The sequence below is a fragment of the Heterodontus francisci genome, chromosome 19 (genome assembly GCF_036365525.1).
Source record: "Heterodontus francisci isolate sHetFra1 chromosome 19, sHetFra1.hap1, whole genome shotgun sequence".
NCBI classification, from domain to species: Eukaryota; Metazoa; Chordata; class Chondrichthyes; order Heterodontiformes; family Heterodontidae; genus Heterodontus; species Heterodontus francisci.
In genome coordinates, this window is record NC_090389.1 from 20,843,629 (window position 1) to 20,862,899 (window position 19,271).

Sequence of the window (19,271 nt, forward strand, 5' to 3'; positions counted from 1 at the left end):
GCAGGGACAGCCCCCTTCACCCCCCCCCCCGCCCCAGACATTCACGGGTGCGGTGTGGCCCCCTTTATGGAACAAGGGTATGGGGTACCCCACTTCATAAATGCAGAGTTGAGACCCCCTTCACAACACACACCCACCCACCTTCACAGGCTCCGAGGACTGAGGACTTGGTGGCACTGGCTTTTCTGGGACATGAAAGTGAAGGCACGTGAGTGCTGCACGTCCAGCTGGAGATCGTAAACTGATGGCTGAATCACACCGGGATGAATATTAATGTCTGCAAAGAGGCAATTTAAATATTTAAAGTTGGGTCCCGTCGCTGAGTGACCTGTGGGTGGGGGGGGGGGGGGGGGGTGGGGGGTGGGTGCTGCCACGGAGCCTCGCTGCTGCCAGGAAGATTGAGCCCAGCATTCCTGGCATTGGGCTCCGTGGCAGGCTATTGCCTGAACTATCTTCCGGCATCCCCCCACCACAGAGCCTGACGTAGGGAGAAAATCCTTGATGGATGACCAGAGCTGTCTGACCCACAGGACATTGTCACTGCTGCTGTATTGGTTAGCAGGCCTTGTCTTTGCATAATGGGATTAGTTTCCCTGAGATTCTCCACATTGGTACTCACTGTTAACTGTCAAGCATCCTATCCCAGTAAAACTCAAGCCTGGATTAAAAAGCAAGACAGAAGTGAATCTGAGACAGTTTCCAATCCATATTGCACCTTGCTACCATTTTTGTATTGGATTTCATGCCAAGATCCAACATTTGAGAAAAATTAGTAACCGTTTAGAAAAGATTGGGTTTTTCCAGGAGAGCGAGCATATATTTCTTAAAGGCATCACAGCAAAATACTGCAGATGCTGGAAATCCGAAATAAAAACTGAAAGTGCAGAAAAGACTCAGCAGGTCAGGTAGAGTTAATGTTTCAGGTCTGTCTCAGAACTGATGAAAGGTCACTGACCTGAAACGTTAGCTCTGCTTCTCTCATCACAGATGCTGCCTGACCAGCTGAGTATTTTCAGCACTTTCTGTTTTTATTTCTTAAAGGCATGTTCTGTTTGCCCAAATTAAGAGAGTTCTTCAAGTGACTGATTGGATAGATAAAGAAAGTAAATGTAAGGAATATGGATGTTTAGAAGATCATAGAGTCACAGAATGATTACAGCACAGAAGGAGACCATTCGGCCTGTCATGTCTCTGCTGGCTCTCTGAAGGAGCAGTTCACCTAGTGCCACTCCCCTGCCTTCTCCCCATAGCCATGCACATTCTTCCTTTACAGATAATATTCCAAATCCTTCTTGAATGCCTTGAGTGAACCTGCCTTCACCACACTCTCAGGCAGCTGCATTCCAAATCCTAACCACTGGCTGCCTGAAAAAGATGTTCCCTCTTAGGGAGAGAGCAAAGGTCATCGCAGAGGTGCTCTTACAAATTCCTATTGGTCAGTGAAAAGCACTGGTAAGTTTTCCACCTGTGTCCCTACAGGATGTTGTCAGGCGTCTCAAACAAGGCATGCTAGAAAAATTCAGGCATATGTTAGAAGAGGAAATGCTTGGAAAGTTGGTTGATGGACGGGAAACAAACAGTTAAGATAAAGGCTTGTTGCTCAGACTGGAGAAGAGTTAGATGTGGTATTCCAGGGGTTAGTGCTAGGCCCACTTCTGTTCTTGGTTTGCCAGATAACTTGGATTTCAGTAAAGGGAAAACGATCTTGAAAATTGCTGGTGACATTAAAAAAAAAGGAATGTTTGAGGAAGATTATAAAAGATTTCTTGAAGACATAGACAGGTTATTGGAATGGACAGAGAGGTGGCGGATGGAAATTAATCATATGATGGTTACAGCACAGAAGGAGGCCATTCAGCCTGTCGTGTTCGTACTGGCTCTCTGCAAGAGGAGCTCAGCTAGTCCCACTTCCCTGCCTTTTCCCCCTTGGCTTGGAAATGTTTTCTCTTCAGATATTTATCCACTTTGCTTTTGAAGGACTCAATTGAATTTGCTTCCACCACACTCTCAGGCAGTGCATTCAGGTCCTAACCACTTGCTGCCATGTAATGGTATCTCTATTGTTGCTTATCTCTAACCCAATAGATTCTGTCCTTCACCCCTCTAGGACATTCTCTCTCTCCAGCACTGTTAAGTTCTCCTTAATCAATACTTTTACCCCTCCTCCTATCTTTCCTGAGGGGATCTAGCCAGGGTACAACGGAACCAAAGATTGACAGGAAAAACTGTAACAGAGCAATAGGTGATCTTTAAGCAGGAGATGTTTCAGGTACAGGCTAGGTACATTCCAACAAGGGCGAAAGGTAAAGGAACCAAAACCAGGGCTCTTTGGATGACGAGGGAGATAAAGAATACAATGAAACACAAAAAAGATAGTGTATGATGCATGTCAGGTAAATTCTTCAAGCAAGAACCATACAATAAGTTGAGAGGGGAAGTAAAGAGGAAAATACGACTGGCAAAGAGAGGATATGAGAATAGAATGACAGTTAATATAAAAGGGAACCCAAAATTCTTCTACTGGCATGTAAATAGTAAGCAGGTACTAGGAGGTGGGGTGGGGCCCATTAGGGACAAAGAGGGTGATAAATGCTTAGAGGTGCCGGACAAGGCTAGAATACTTAATGAGTACTTTGCATCAGTGTTTACGAAGGAAGAGAATGTTGACAAAGCATCAATAGAATTGGAGATGGTAGATGGGGTTAAAATTGATAGTCAGGATGTACTGGAAAGGCTGGTTATGCTTGGAGTGGATAAGCCACTTGGTCCAGATGCTTATATCCCAGGTTGCTGAAGGAAGTGGGAATGGACACAATGGAAAGGCTTGCCATATTCTTCCAATCTTCATGAGATAGCGGGGAGGTGCCAGAGGATTGAAGAGTGGCAAATGTGACACCCTTATTCAAGACAGGGTGTAAGGACAGTCCTTATAACTACAGGCCAGTCAGTTTAACATCAGTGGTGGGTAAGGTTTTTGAAACGATAAACAAGGAAAATGTAAACAGGCACTTGGAGAGGTCTGAGTTAATTAGAGAGCCAGCATGCTGTGCTGTGGAAAGGAACACTTTTCCATTACAGGCATCCAGAATTAGTATCAAGCACCCCAAGTTAGGTAGAGCATAGGTTACATGCAGAATAAAGCTCCCTCCAATTGTACATCAATGATATACCTCAGCAGAACATCCTACAATATTCTTTCTTTCCACATCAAACTGCCTCTTCGAGTGAGATTGCCAATGAAGTTCCAAATTTGGGTCAATTTTGTAGTGTGAGCTCTGTCTCACCGGGGATTGGCCTATGAGACTGCTCAAACCCATTTCAACCATAACCTTTGCAGGCAGAATAGAAAAGACTTGCCTATCAGTCTGGGCTGGATTCAAATGGAAGTCTCATTGTTGAAATGAATGTTTAAAATGAGCATTCCACTGTGCCTTTTCTAAAAGACAATTAAATTATCACTGTGTCAAGTATTTTTGTCTAAAAAGGAGTGTGCTCACATGACAGAATAACATCTAATGCTCGGTACAGCTGCATCTCATTCAGGATCTGTAGAAGCTGTTGGACAGTTGCTTGTTTCATTCCCCATGCCCACATCAGCTCTCGGGTTCTGCTGGTATGATTTCCGCCAAGAGATTCAATCTTCCTTAGTTCAGTCTGATCAGCTATGATACGAGAGCCTGAAAGACAAAGTTTAAAAGGGACAGTCTTTGGCATTATCCCTACCCACAAGCATAACACTACATTTATCCATATTAAATGACATCCGCCATATGCAGTCCTCTGCCATTCAGCCAGATTGGAGGTTCTAATAACCGCACTAATCTAAAATCCAGACAGATTTTGGAATGGCGTGAAAGATGAGGAACAGGATAGAAGAATATAAAGCTCTGGCAAATTGTTGTCTTCACCACCTAGCTCGTAACCTGATAGGATGGGTCTGTGAACACACATGTCAGTGGAAGAGAAAGGAAGTAGTACTAAAGATTATGGGTTGGTGTGAAAGGCTAATGGTGGGGTAACTGGTGAGGCAGAGTTGAGGCTGATCTCAATTTAACCACTGTGTGTTTAGAAACAAGAGAGAAAATGTTTACTGAAAGATATTCAGGAGAAAACTGTCCCTCTAAGAAAGCAAAATTCTTATATGTAAAGTTTGGTCACCTTGCGCTTGTAGGGAAATCTATTATACTGTCTGTAGCAGCAGTTGTACCTAACCTGTGTTATATTAGTTTTCCATGATAAGGGTGTCACAGCTTCTGTGTCACACCTTACCAATCACACACTAACCTAGCCTGGTGTCCCACAGGTGATACAGTAAACTGGCTTGCATCTGAACATGATTTTGATTTCAATGGAAGAATCAGCAACGCCTTCACAATTCCAATCGTTAAGCACAGCACAGGATTCTGATCTTCACATCTCTGAAAATCATACTCGGATCCTTCTTATCACAGAATAATACAGCACAGGAGGCCATTTGGCCCATCATGCATGTGCTAGCTCTTTGAAAGAGCTATCTAATTAGTCCTACTTCCCTTCTCTCCTGTTTTTTCCCCATAGCCCTGCAATTCCTTTCTTTTCCAAATATACATTCAATTCCCTTTAGAAAGTTACCATTGAATCTGCTTCCAATCAGTGCATTCCAGTTCATAACTTTGTGCAAAGCTCATCCACTGGTAGTCGGAATTTTCATGGATGGAAAATCATGGGGAGATTGTGTTGAGTTTCCTGATATGCATTAGCATGGAGTAAGGCACATGGTTGGAGAAAGATTTCATCAGATTAATCCCGTACACCCATACATGACAAAGCCACCAAAGTGCACATTACACCTGCAGTAATAACACCACAATCACTGATTGCCTTATGTGAAGGACAGCCCATATCCAGGAGGTGGTCCACACTGATATGTGACATCAGCACAAAGACCTGAAAATATCATGATGTTGACTGCACCACAACAGGCACCAGGGAAGATTTGTGGCTGAAATTTAATCTGTTTCAGGTAACGGTTAAAAGTTGCTCAAGCATTTGTCTTGTGGTCTGCAGTCTCATGCAAACATTTCAGGTAAATTCTAGCATGCAACTCACTGGGGATGACGTTAACTCTTAGCAGGTTGCGAGCAAGGCGATTGCAAAATGCACTCAAAGACCCAGATTTCAGGTCTGTGGTACTTTAATTCCCAGGTCTTGTCTGCATTTAGATCATATATCTTGTCCATCATTAGACTGCCTACTTCTGCCTCCATCACATCACCAGTCTCCACCCCTACCTCAGCTTATCTGATCTGAAACCCTCATCCAAGCCTTTGTTACCTCTAGACTTTACTATTCAATGCTCTCCTGGCCAGCCTCTAATTTACCACCCTCCATAAACTTGAGCTCATCTAATACTTTGCTGTCCATATCCTAACACACACCAAGTCCCATTCATCCATCACCCCTGTGCTTGCTGACCCGGTCTGACAATGCCTCGACTTTTAAATTCCTCCATGGCCTCGACCCCTCCCTATCTCTGTAACCTCCTCTAGTCGTACAACCATCTGAATTTAATTGCTCCATCATTGGCAGCCGTGCCTTCAACTGCCTCAAGCTCTAAAATTCCCTCCCTGAACCTCTCTGTCTTTCTACCTCTTAAACCTACCTCTTGGTCACCTGTCCTAATATCTCCTTACATGGCTTGTGTCAAATTTTGTTGAATAATGCTCCTGAGGAACACCTTGGGATATTTAACTAAGTTCAGGGTGCCATATAAATACAAGTTGTTGTCATAAGATTGATAAAGTGTGAATGAACCTTGATTCAGGAGCAAGTTCTAGTTGATAATACTCAGTTTTAAGATCAAGTTTGGTGTTGTATAGTTTAGGTGAGATGTGTCATTGTCACTACACCTGTGTTGCATTTATATAGCACCTTTTATGCCCTCAGGACATCTCAAAGCACTTCACAGTCAATTAATTACTTTTAAAGTCCAGTCACTATTGCTATGTAGGCAAACACAACAGCTAATATGCATATAGCAAGGTCACACAAACAGCAAATGAGATGAATAATCAGTTAATCAATTTTTATTGTGTATCTTGAGGGAGGAATGTTGGCCTGGATACTGGAAGATCTCCCTGCTCTTCTTTGAATGAAGCCTTGGAACCTTTTACATCCATCCAAACACGGAGACAGAACATCACTGAGATCAGCTAGATAAACCGCAATGGTCTTTTCTAGTCCTCTACACTCCTGTATTCTTATGTCATGGCTCAACTGAAAGACAGCATCTCCAACATTGCAGCACTCTCGGTACTGGACTGAAGAGTCCGCCTAGTTATGCGCTCAGAAACTTACATTCCCAGATTTAGGCATTGTTATAAGGGTAAAACCCCACGACTTGGTCTGTCAGCTTCTTCACTACTGATCATCTTCTCCAGGATTTTGATATTAAATGTATGTTTTCTATGAGGTTGCTCCTTTGGTCATACTTTTATGTCAATACACAGTTGGCCCTAGAAATCCTTCAGTTTGCCTACTGTTTGGGAATCTGTTGCGGAGGTACCTCATGTTAGAAGTTTAGTTGAATGTGTAGAACAGACCCAGTTTTGGTACTGCCTGGTAATTCTGTAAGAATTCAGTGCCTCCTTGTACAATGTAAAATACTGCATGCGTGAATACAATTTTTGATTTAACTCTGATGGCAAACTTGCACTTAATAGGTAGTGATGTATGTGGCAGTATCTGGATACTTCTATCTGTACAGGACCTTTCAATGGTAGTTTTACACCGGGCCTAGAGTCATTCACTTCCATCAGGGTGTTGAATTTTGTGACTTTAGACACTGATTGTCTGCAAATGGCATACATGTTGTACTCATTACCTGTGCGGAATGATTTGATAACTTCATTTTCTGGTTATACATTCAACAAATTCTTTTTGTTTACTTGTGGCTGGGCATGTTGTTTACCTTTCTTTGTGTGGGTAACTTCCTTTACAGTCGTGGCATAAATTTTGGAATAAAATATTTATGGAGCTTTTGCACAACTGCATCTTAATGGTTGAGCTGTATAGTTAATGGTAGTGCTTCAAAGATTAATCAATTCCACTTGCTGTCTAATAGATCATTCTATATATCAAAAACAGTCAGAAAATATTCAAGTTAGCAGGCCCACTTCCACTGACATTGGGTCAGTCTCGTTCGCTCTCTAAGGAGAGGCAATCATTTTAGAAATTCTAGCCTCAAGCATAAACTTGTTAACTTGCTACTTGACTCATCAGGTTCTGAGCTCACATTCCAAGACTGCCCACATCTATACTATCACGTCTGGTAGTGACATGTGTGAAGCTGTGGACAAAAATGCTAACTCACAGCACTTCACTCCATCAGCCTCTTTGTGGCTTGAAAATATTCTCTGTTTCTCAAAGCCAACCTCAACAATCTGACTGCTGCGGTTCAGTTGGTAGCACACTTATCTCTGGGTTCAAGTCCCACTCCAGGACCTCAGCACTAACGCTCCATTGCAGTACTGAGGAAGTACTGCACTGTCGGAGGTGCCATCTTCTGGATGAGATGTTAAACTGAGGCCCTGCCTGCCCTCTCAGGTGGATATAAAAGACCCAGTGGCACTATTATGAAGGAGAGCAGGGAGTTATCCCCAGTGTCCAGGCCAATATTCTTCCCTCAATCAGCATCATCAAAAGCAGATTATCCAGTCATTATCTGTGGCGCAGTGGGGCGGCACAGTGGTTAGCACCGCAGCCTCACAGCTCCAGCGACCCGGGTTCAATTCTGGGTACTGCCTGTGTGGAGTTTGCAAGTTCTCCCTGTGTCTGCGTGGGTTTCCTCCGGGTGCTCCGGTTTCCTCCCACATGCCAAAGACTTGCAGGTTGATAGGTTAATTGGCCATTATAAATTGCCCCTAGTATAGGTAGGTGGTAGGGAAATATAGGGACAGGTGGGGATGTGGTAGGAATATGCGATTCGTGTAGGATTAGTATAAATGGGTGGTTGATGGTCGGCACAGACTCGGTGGGCCGAAGGGCCTGTTTCAGTGCTGTATCTCTAAACTAAACTAAACTAAACTAAACTATCCGTTTGCTGTGGCTGCAGTGTTTCCTACATTATAACACGGACTACTCTTTAAAAGTATTGGCTGTAAAGTGCTTTGAGACATCTGGCAGTCATGAAAGGTGCGATATAAATGCAAGTCTTTTTTTCCCTTTAATAAGGCATTCAGTCAATAACCACCTCATCACTTGAATGTAGGGTCCCTGCGGTTTTGTAAATATGTGCAACTAGCAATTAGATTCTCCCACTGACATTCTGATGTAATAGCAGTAAAACCCTCCTGAATACAATACTGCAATGGCCATTTCACATAGGACTTTATTTTCAGTTTATTTTTATTTAAAGGCGGCACAGTCTTAAAAGGATGATTTCCCCTAAAAGTAAAAGTTTGGCAGAGAATAAACTACTATTGGTGTTGCATCTTTCATGTTCCGAGGATGTAGAAAGTTCCACATTCTAACCGATTTCTCAGAAAAAAAAATTTCTCCTGAATTCCTTATATAATTTAATAGTAAATATCTTATATTGATGGCCCCTAGTTTTGGACACCTCCACAAATGGAAACATCTTCTTTACATCTATCCTACCAAACCTCTTTATAATTTTAAAAATGTCTGTTAGGTAATTCCTCTGTCTTCACTTTTCTGGAGAAAAAGAGCCCCATTCTGATCAGTCTTTCCTGATAGTTATAACCTCTGGTATCATCCTTGAAAATCTTTTTTGCACCTGCTCCAGTGCCTCAATATCCTTTTTGTAAATATAGAAATAAGAACTATGCACAGTATTCCAAGTGTGTATGATTCTGACCACCCTAAGAGTCATCACTTCAACTTCTGTGTCCCAGTTCATTTTGTTCTTTCCATCTTTGGCTTCCTCCACTGGTCCAGCTAAGCTCACCTCGAACTTCAGGAATAATGGAGTTGATTCCCTAATCAGGACAAAAAAATGGCTCATGCTCTCCAATCCCTATCTCTCTTGAAGGTAGAGACTCTGGTTCCTTGTCCATGTACAGGTTTAGATCACGAGCGTCCAGACTTAATTGAGAACGACACCAGCAAAGTTCAGCTGTATGCTTTTCTCACTAAAATGTCCACAAACAGGCACTTTCCAGGTGATGACGCGGGATAGTGAACAGGATCGATAACCCTGACTGTTTATTCCCCCCACTCCCAGGCCAGAAACTTTGAGGCAGGAGGTGAAAACTGGGGAGAAAAGAGAACAGAAATTCAGGCACAAAGGGCAAAAGTCAGCATAAGTGAAAATGCTCGATTCCTTTTTTTCCTGAATATACAGGGTTGATGGGTGTGATATTTGAAGGTATTGTTACTTAAAAAAAATCCCCGTCGGGGTTCTAGTTTATTGATAGTGAGTCAGTTCTTCAAAGTGGCATTTCAAAGACACCTATATTGGTTACGAGACCAAATCAGGTAGGACTCAATTGATACAATAATATAAAAGCAAAATACTGCGGATGCTGGAAATCTGAAATAAAAACAAGAAATGCTGGAATCACTCAGCAGGTCTGGCAGCACCTGTGGAAAGAGAAGCAGAGTTAACATTTCGGGTCAGTGACCCAGTTCCAGTTCCAAAGAAGGGTCACTGACCCGAAACGTTAACTCTGCTTCTCTTTCCACAGATGCTGCCAGACCTGCTGAGTGATTCCAGCATTTCTTGTTTTTATCTTGTTTTGATAGGTAAATTGGCCATTATAAATTGTCACTAGTATAGGTAGGTGGTAGGGAAATATAGGGACAGGTGGGGATGTTTGGTAGGAATATGGGATTAGTATAAATGGGTGGTTGATGTTCGGCGCAGACTCGGTGGGCCGAAGGGCCTGTTTCAGTGCTGTATCTCTAATCTCAATTGATACAATCTCTATAAGTGAGGTTTTTGAGTGTATTCAAGAAGAAAATTAGATATTGATCTGGACTATCTTGGCATATCTTTGAAAGGTATTTTCAATTTCAGTAAAATGAAATCTTTCACTCTGTTGCAATCTTTCCTGGGACCCAAGAGTGTGGGAACAGTAGTACAAAGACAAAGAAATTGGATAAAGTTATAGAAGCATCCCAGAAGTGCCAGCACAACTATAATACTTATGATTATGACCCTCAGGGGAGGTGCTGAACACCTGTGAGATACTCCTTGATCATGTAGGAAATTGGGAAGGCCTGCTGCTGTTGTTGGCAAAAATAAAAACAGAGCCCAATATGCAGAATAACCGCTCCCATGAATTTCACAGTATAAAATGTCATTAATGTACAAAAACCATACTTCTTACATGATAGTTTATCACAGCATCCGCTCAATGTTTCACATGTGGTTACTTTACGGTGGGATTACATCAAGGTCAATGAGAGCTGATGTCTGCAGTCTATTGATAGCTTCCTGTTATTGGTTCAGTATCTTGCTGTGCTATCTAATCATTCATGCTTCATTTATGCCAGGACTTAAAATTAATAACTCATGAAAAGCTGCCAATACTATACTAAACCCTGCCTAAGTTGTTACGCTTGGTGGTTGCCTGGCTACAGCCTTTGGCATTGATGTTCTTGGAACTGCTGCTGTAGGAAGCACACGTCACTGACTATCTCGGGGATTGCGTTTTCGAAAGCAAGCAATACTCTTGCTGGTAGAACAACAAGTTGCATTTATAAAGCACCTTTAATGTCATAAAATATCCCACTAGAGCATTGGCAGACAAAATTTGACACTTAGCCACATAAGGAGATAATAGGGTAGGTGACTGAAAGCTTGGTTAAAGATGTAGGTTTTTTAATGGAGCGTCTTAAAATAGAAGAGATGGAGAGGTTTAGAGAGGGAATTCGGGCACTTAGGGCCTAGACAGTTGAAGGCATGGCTATCAGCAGTGAGATGAAGGAAACTGGGGATACACAAGGGGCCAGAACTGGAGGAATGCAGAGTTCTCAGAGGGTTGTAGGGCTGGAGGAGATTGCAGGTTCCAGTCCAGGCTCACCACCACCTTCTCAATGGCAATTAGAGATGGGCAATAAATGCTGAACTTAACAATGCCCATCTGCCAGGAATGAATTAAACAAAAAGCAAGCTATAACTTGTCACTGCAGCTATGCCTGCAGCTGCATGGCCACAAGGCCTACAATCTACCCATCCCCCAAACCTCTCTACTTTCCTCCTTTAGAATCCACCCCTCTAACCAAGCTTGTGGTCACCTGCCCTAACATCTCTTTATATGCTTCCTCAGTTTTTGTCTGATAACGCTTCGGCCGAAGAGCCTTAGAGCATTAAAGGCGCTCTCTCAATGCAAAAAGTTGTTGTTGTCAACGTAAAGCCGGTTTCATGCACTTGAGTGGGTGAAATGTCAGATGTAACGGGGTTTTTGTGTCAGTACACAGAGTGGTGTACTCACCCAGCCAGTCAATAACTAAAAGAAAAATGAAATTAATACACTAGAAAAAGATGCACTATCCCCAGAAGTATTGAGTGTGTTCAGGGGGCAAAGTTCTTGCTGTTTTTTCTCCTCGCCACCAATTTGCTTAGGAGCACAAGATACGATAGCATAAGTATGAATCACCTGGTAATTTCATTTACACAGTTTGTGTCCGATGATGTTATTACTTTTTTTTTCCAAAATATACTTTATTCATAAAAATCTGTAAAAATTACATTGCCAAACAGTTTCCAAACAGCACCAAAAAATACAAACATTGCAAGGGAGATCAGTTTCCTTCAATACTGTCATGAGTTTCTTCCCAACCCTTCCGTTTCACAATTGTCATGTCAATTACAGTTTTACATTTACAGCAATTGAGAATATTAACGATACAGTTCGAGGGGTTTCCCATGGATCCAGCCCCTCAGTCCAGCTTGGTGGGGGAACCTTACACTGTGCTCTTTCCCCATTGAGCCTTTGCTGCGGCTGCCCCAAGCTTTAGTGCGTCCCTCAGCACGTAGTCCTGGACCTTGGAATGTGCCAGTCTGCAACATTCGGTGGTGGACAACTCTTTACGCTGGAAGACCAGCAAGTTTCGGGCAGACCAAAGGGCGTCTTTCAACGAATTGATAGTCCTCCAGCAGCAGTTGATGTTTGTCTCGGTGTGCGTCCCTGGGAACAGCCCATAGAGCACAGACTCCTGTGTTACAGAGCTGCTTGGGATGAACCTTGACAAAAACCACTGCGTCTCTTTCCACACCTGCTTTGCAAAGGCACATTCCAGGAGGAGGTGGGCGACCGTCTCTTCCCCACCACAGCCAACGCGGGGGCATTGTGCGGAGGGGGCCAGACTTCGGGTGTGCATGAAGGATCTGACGGGGAGGGCCCTTCTCACCACCAGCCAAGCTACGTCTTGGTGCTTGTTTGAAAGTTCTGGTGATGAGGCATTCCGCCAAATGACTTTGATGGTCTGCTCAGGGAACCATCCGACAGGATCCACCATTTCCTTTTCCCGTAGGGCCTTGAGGACATTCCGTGCAGACCACTGCCTGATGGACCGGTGGTCAAAGGTGTTTTCCTGCAGAAACTGCTCCACGAAGGATAGGTGGTACGGCACGGCCCAACTGCATGGAGCGTTCCGCGGCAATGTGACCAGGCCCATCCTTCGCAACACCGGGGACAGATAGAACCTCAGCACGTAGTGACACTTGGAGTTTGCGTACTGGGGATCTACACACAGCTTGATGCAGCCGCACACGAAGGTGGTCATCAGGATGAGGGCCACGTTGGGTACATTTTTCCCGCCCTTGTCCAGAGATTTGAGCATCGTGTCCCTCCGGACCCGGTCCATTTTAGATCCCTAGATGAAGTGGAAAATGGCTCGGGTGACTGCCACGGCGCAGGAGTGGGGTATGGGCCAGACCTGCGCCACGTAGAGCAACAACGTGAGCGCCTCGCACCTGATGACCAGGTTCTTACCCACAATGGAGAGACATCACTGCCCCCACATGCCCAACTTTTGTCGTACCTTGGCTACTCGGTCCTCCCATGTTTTGGTGCACGCCCCGGCCCTTCCGAACCATATCCCCAGCACCTTCAGGTAATCTGACCTGACGGTGAAGGGGACAAAGGATCGGTCAGCCCAGTTGCCAAAGAACATGGCCTCGCTCTTGCCGTGGTTAACTTTGGCGATGATGTTATTACTGCCGTAAACGGAAAGGAAAATGACAACTGCGGGACAGGAAAGCCAGAAACAACGGTGAAAAACCCACAGTCACGACCACTTTAAATTGAAATTGACTCCTGACCATCAGGAAAAGAACAAGCTGGTTTCGTTAGTCTATCCCCTCGACAGAAGGAACAGAATCATTAATGCAAGATGAAACTCATCTAGTGGGGTGGGGTCCTGAAAAGCAGGGGAAAAGTAACAACTTCGGCTCCCCGCTTATCTCTGAAATTGGCGAGCAATTGACCAACTACAAGATGTAATCACTCCGTGAAACAGACCCACGGAAGCTGCAGTTACTCACCAAACCGATACCACAGCCCAGGAGTCGAAGTGTCCATCACCAAATAAAACTCCTCCATAATCTTGGCAGGAATGTCATACACAAAGTGATGAGAAGTCATTTTAAATGAGAGATGTTTATCTAATTTCCCGCCTCTCTCCCTAAATCAACTCGTCCTTATCTGTGACAAGAGAATCCGCAACTGAGAACCCGGCCCAATGATCAAACCTTCTTCAGTAATTCGGAACTGAAGAGAAAGTATTCCGGTGGATTTTTTTCATGCGTCACGTCTAGGAAATGGAGAAGTTGTGGTGGGAAAGCATTTGACCACCACGTCGCAATGAGCAGGGCTTTTATTCATTCAGGTCTACTTTTCATTCACATTGACAGTAATTGCCATTATTTGTGGCAAATGTACTGATGAACACCGGGCGATAACTGGTTGTTCTGCGCTAGCAGTGAGTGAACGCCACTGCTGGAATATCTGAGTGTGTGTGGACAGTGCGGAGGAGGCGGAGCAACTCATGATTCATGGGTTCCATGGAATATACAACATTGACAGTCCTGGGCCTGGACGAGTAAAAGGTGGGGGGGGGGGGGTGTAAAGGTGGGAAGGGTAAAAGTAGGTGGGAGGGCAGGGTGGAGTAAAGGTTGGGAAGGCTGGGGGTTCTAAAGGTGGAAGGTGGGAGGTGGGGGCGGAAGTGTGGAGGCAGGGGAAGGGGAGGAGGAGTGCAAGAAGGTAATGGAGAGGGCAGGGGGAGTGAAGGGGAGGAAGGGGGGTAAAGGGGGAGATGTGAAGGAGAGAGAAAGGGGGGGTGGGGAAGGGGAGGCAGAAGGGGTACAATTTATATCAATGACTTAGATGAGGGGAGTTATGACATGGGAGTTAAATTTGCAGATGACACAAAGATAGGTAGGAAAGTATGATATGAAGAGGACATAAAGAGGTTGCAGACCGATATAGATAGGTTGAGTGAGTGGTAAAAATCTGGCAGATGGAGTATAATGTGGGAAAATGTGAAGTTGATCATTTTGGCAGGAAGAATAAAAAAGCAGAGTATTTCTTAAATGGAGAATGACTGCAGAATTCCAAGGTGCAGAGGGATCTAGATGTTCTAGTGCAGGAGTCACAAAAGGTTAGTATGCAGGTACAGCAAGTAATAAAGAAAGCTAATGGAATGCTATGCTTCATTATGAGAGGAATTGAAAATAAAAGTAAGGATGTTATGCTTCAGTTATACAGGGCATTGGTGAGACCATATCTCAAATACTGTGTGCAGTTTTGGTCTCCTTATTTAAGGAAGGATGTGAATGCTTTCGAGGCGGTTCAGAGGAGGTTTACTAGATTGATACTTGGAATGAGCGGGTTGTCTTATGAGGAAAGGTCGGACAGACTGGGCTTGTTTTCACTGGAGTTTAGAAGAGTGAGGGGAGACTTGATAGAAGTTTATAAGATCCTGAACAGTCTTGACAAGGTGGATGTGGAAAGGATGTTTCCTCGTGTGGGTGAGTCCAGAGCTAGGGAGCACTGTTTGAAAATTAGGGGTTGCTCTTTTAGGACAGAGATGAGGAGAAATTTTTTCTCTGAAGGTTGTGCGACTTTGGTCGCAAGTGAATCAAAGATTATCGAGGATAGATGGGAGTGTGGAATTTGAGACAGAAACAGATCAGCCATGATCTTATTAAATGGTGGAGCAGGCTCAATAGGCTGAATGGCCTACTTCTGCTCCTAATTCGTATGGTCGTAGGGAAGGGGAGGGGGTGAAGGGGAGAGAGCACGGGACGGGAAGGGGGAAGGAACGGAAGAAGTGGGAAGTTGGAAGAGGCAAGCAGGGAAGGGAAAGGGGAGAGAACAGGTGAGGGGGGCGAGGGGGAGGGGGTGGGAGTAAGCAGGGAGGGGAGGGAGAAATGGGGAGGGAGAAGGGGAGGGAGAAAGGGAAGCGGGGAGGGAGGAAGCAATGCAAACCATGTGATGATATTCCATTTGAATTCTTTACAGTGAACAAGGATTCACTGAGGGGGAGCTAAAACACGGTGTTTGTAAAACTAAACCCCGTCAAGGTTATACCAGGCAAAGACAGACAGGGAACCCCTAGACCCCTTTCTCACCTGGTCGTAACAGAAATTTGGGGGCCAAAGACCTGGATTTGACCCACAGACAAACGAGAAATTGGAAGTGGGAAACTAAATTGATCCCAATCAAGAAAGAGAAAAGATTTCAATACAGGTTTTCTTGTAGTTGTGTGTGCTTGAATACTAACATGTCTGTGACTGAAGCTAGTAGCTCCCCAAGCCAGGGTGAAGTAACTTTGAATAAGTTAAAAGCACTGTCTGTGGAGGAGTTGAGGAAAATGGCTGAGCAGTGTGGGATCACTGTACATGACAAGGCTAGGAAGTCTGAACTCCTAAGGCTAGTGCACAACCATTTTTCCCTTAAATCTGAAGAAGCAGAAACAGGGTTAGAAGTAGGCTCCGACAGGGTATTGCGAGCAAAGCTACAATTGGAACAGAGGAAACTTGAATGTGAGGAAAGAGAAAGAGAGAGGAAAGACAGAAAGAAAGAACCTTCCCGAAGGAATCTGAAGAAAAAAGAGAGAGAAGCGAGAAAGAGCCTTGCAGAAGGAACGCGAAGAGAGAGAGAGCTGAGGCAGCTTGAGTTAACTAGGGGGCAACAGAGTAACCCCAGTAGAAGCATGGCCAATATGGAGGAGCATAATTCAGGGCTGGGTACAGAATTGCTAAAACTTTCCCAGCTGATCCCAAAATTCAGTGAGGGAGATGTGGAAGCGTTTTTTGTGTCTTTTGAAAAACTGCCAAGACAGTTAAAGTGGCCAGTTAAGGCTTGGACTCTGTTGATACAAAGCAAGTTAATAGGAAAAGCCCATGAGATTTATTCCATGTTGCCAGATGAAGGCCGGAGTTTTACACCACCCCAACGAGCCCCGCAATACCAACCACCCCCAACACGCCCCCCTTCTCCCCCATCCGACCACCCTTGCCTCGCCAGGGCCCAAACCATTACCCCGGGTGAGGCAACTAAAACTTACCTGGACTCCTGGCTCCAGGTCTTCGGCTGGACTGCAGTCCCAGCAGTGGCCACCATTCTCGGGTCAGATCCCCAGGCGAGGCGGAAGCGTGTTCACCACCGACCTTTCAGTCGGTGGCTGCCTCCCATCCGTCCAACGTGAAATCCCAACCGAGTGTTCATTCAATTATGAACTGACAAAAAATGCTATCCTCTATGAATTAGTATGGAAGCCTATCGTCAAAAGTTTAGAACCCTCAAGAAGCAAGCTGATCAAACTTACCTGGAGTTTGAGAGGAATAAGCAGCTACCTTTTGACCAGTGGCTGAGGGCTCTTAAAGTACAGCTCAGCTATGAAAATCTCAGAGAAGCAATTTTGCTGGAGGAATTTAAAAACTCTCTCCCACTCTCCACAATGACACACGTAGAGGAGCAGAAGGTTCATGGAGCCCAGCAAGCAGCAGTTCTGGCTGATGAGATTGCTCTCATAAGTTGGTTTCCCAGGGGAAAGCCTTTCCTAGTCACCCCCACAAATCCAAAAAGGACAAAGGGTGGAAAGGTGATAGAAGCCCAAGCAGTCCTGGGAGAGAAAGAAAGGCAGGAGACACAGGGGGCCCTCCTGCAGCCAAAAAGGAGGGTGCTATAAGTAGGAGTGACACCCGGAGACCTGTTTGCTTCCATTGTAATAAAGCAGGGCATCTAAGTCTGCTGGAAACTAAAAGGAAAACCTGTAGGGTTAATCAGGGCACACCCGCTCAGTGAAGGAGAAGGGACCCTGATGGAAAGCACAGCAGAACAAGCTGAGCCTTTAACTGCAACAGCAGTGAGACACAGGAAGCTGACCGCTGCAAGTGCAGGAAAATTTAACAGGATTCCTTAAGGTTATCAGGGTTTTGTGTCTGAAGGGAGAGTAACTCCATACCCCTCGAGTGGGGCAAGCAAGTCCATAGTAATTCTCAGGGACATAGAGGGGCCACTACATCCCTTTTACTGGGAACAGGCCTGACCTTTCCCCCAGAGAGTGCAGTAAATACCAGAATGGTGGTGAATGGTATTGGAGGGCAGTGTATGCCTGTACCTGTATACCAGGTGCACTTGGAGTGCGACCTATTTTCGGGACCAATGACTGTAGGAATTGTCCCTAGTTTGCCTGTGGATGGGGTTGACCTGCTCCTAGGTAATGATCTGGCGGGGGTGAAGGTGGTAGATTCCCCAGTAGTGAAAGAGAGACCGCAGTAGGTCAGAGAGACAGGGCTGTGGCAGGAGACGGACCCCTGCAGTTTCCCTGAATGTATAGTGAATCAGGCCATGATCAAACCAGCTCCCCCAGAGGAGACTGAATTGGCACAGCAGGCAGATGACCATGAGGTCTGTCTGTCCCAGATTTTCTTTGGAAAGTTAGAAGACCCAGGGAATGAGTTAAATGAATCTTCCCTAGCTGAGGCGCAGTGAGTTGACCCAGTACTGAGAGAGTTAGCACAGGCTGCCCAGTCTGAAATTGAAGCAGAGGGGGTCCCTGACTGCTACTAATTAAAGAATGAGGTACTGATGAGGAAGTGGAGTTCTTCTTACAGACCTGAGAGCAAGGAGTGGACAGTGATTCACCAGTTAGTGGTGCCGCAGAGGTACCGGAGAGAAATGTTAAGAATAGCCCACGAGGCTACAGTGGCTGGACATGCCGGTATACGAAAAACCAAAGCCTGCATAAGACAGCAGTTTGACTGGCCAAAACTCCACAAAGATGTGGTGGAGTACTGCAGGAGTTGCCACATGTGCGAGGTAGAGGGGAAACCCCAACCTACAGTGAAAACTGCATTCCTAAGCCCTGTATCGGTGTTTGGAGGACTCTTCAGCAGAGGGCTGGCGAACTGAAAGAGACCCCTGCTGAGAACAGAAGGGGACAGGCAGGCACAGGGCTGGCAAAAGTTTAGAAAGGAAAGGGGAGAAAGGGACCAAGAGGGCAGATTAAAAGAAGTCCGGGAGGAATCCCAAGTGTAAACCCCTACTGTCCGGTCAGCCAACCCTGAAATATTTGAAAAGTTATATCCCACATCCTCCCATGTAAATGCAGACACTGGAAGCACCTCAGCAGAGTTGCTAACAGCATTTACAGGAACCTGCAGAGACAAATAAAGTCTTCCACCGACGTTAAAGCAGCCGATCGGAAGAGCCCCCTAAGGAAATTCCTGCGAATATGTTTCAAATGTTAAAGGCTGCAGCATTTTGTTTTACAAGTGACTGGCTGAATTTCCAAGCTCCGTGGTGTGTTAAACAGGCATTGTGGATCATCTGCCTGTTATTCATTTCCATTGAAAATTTCACCTGTAATTTCCCATTACTGACTGGTGTTAAAATAAGCAGGCGATTGTGATGTGGAAGCCACAACATCATTCCATTGTATACCAAGGTGTGAAGACTCTTAACAATTTGATGGTTTCAAAAAACAAATCACACCTAAACGTTCTATGGGATGTTGTGGCTGCAGATCTTTCATTTGGTGAAAGGGTGTCAGACTGTGTGGGTACCAGAAGTTCGTGTATTCCATGTATAATGTCTCGCAATTTATGTGAATACCAAGGTGATAGGTTGGTTGGCATCCTTCCATCTACGAAAGATGATGGGACAGGCAGGAAACAATCCATTTAGGTGGGGTGTTTTCTCTTGGTGCACCTTTGCTGATGGCTGTGAAGGCCATTCCTTGCGAGGCAGGTTCTGCCACAAGTGCTGCATGTGAAGCTGTCAAGTGACGCTGTGAATTGTTGTTTTTGACGTTGG

At 45.0% G+C, this 19,271-nt stretch overlaps 1 protein-coding gene across 1 annotated transcript in view; it reads right to left on the minus strand.

The window, feature by feature from the left end:
- The window catches only part of LOC137379985 (interleukin-1 receptor-associated kinase-like 2), an 82,595-nt gene extending 68,641 nt beyond the window's left edge, over positions 1-13,954 (minus strand). Inside the window, exons 1-2 of the mRNA XM_068051440.1 lie at positions 13,493-13,954; positions 3,498-3,677 (exon numbers count right to left, since the gene is read on the minus strand). Coding sequence (XP_067907541.1) covers positions 3,498-3,677; positions 13,493-13,592 — 280 coding nt within the window. The 5' untranslated portion in view covers positions 13,593-13,954. The remainder of the gene's footprint in view (positions 1-3,497; positions 3,678-13,492) is intronic.
- Between the last annotated feature and the right edge of the window lie 5,317 nt (positions 13,955-19,271).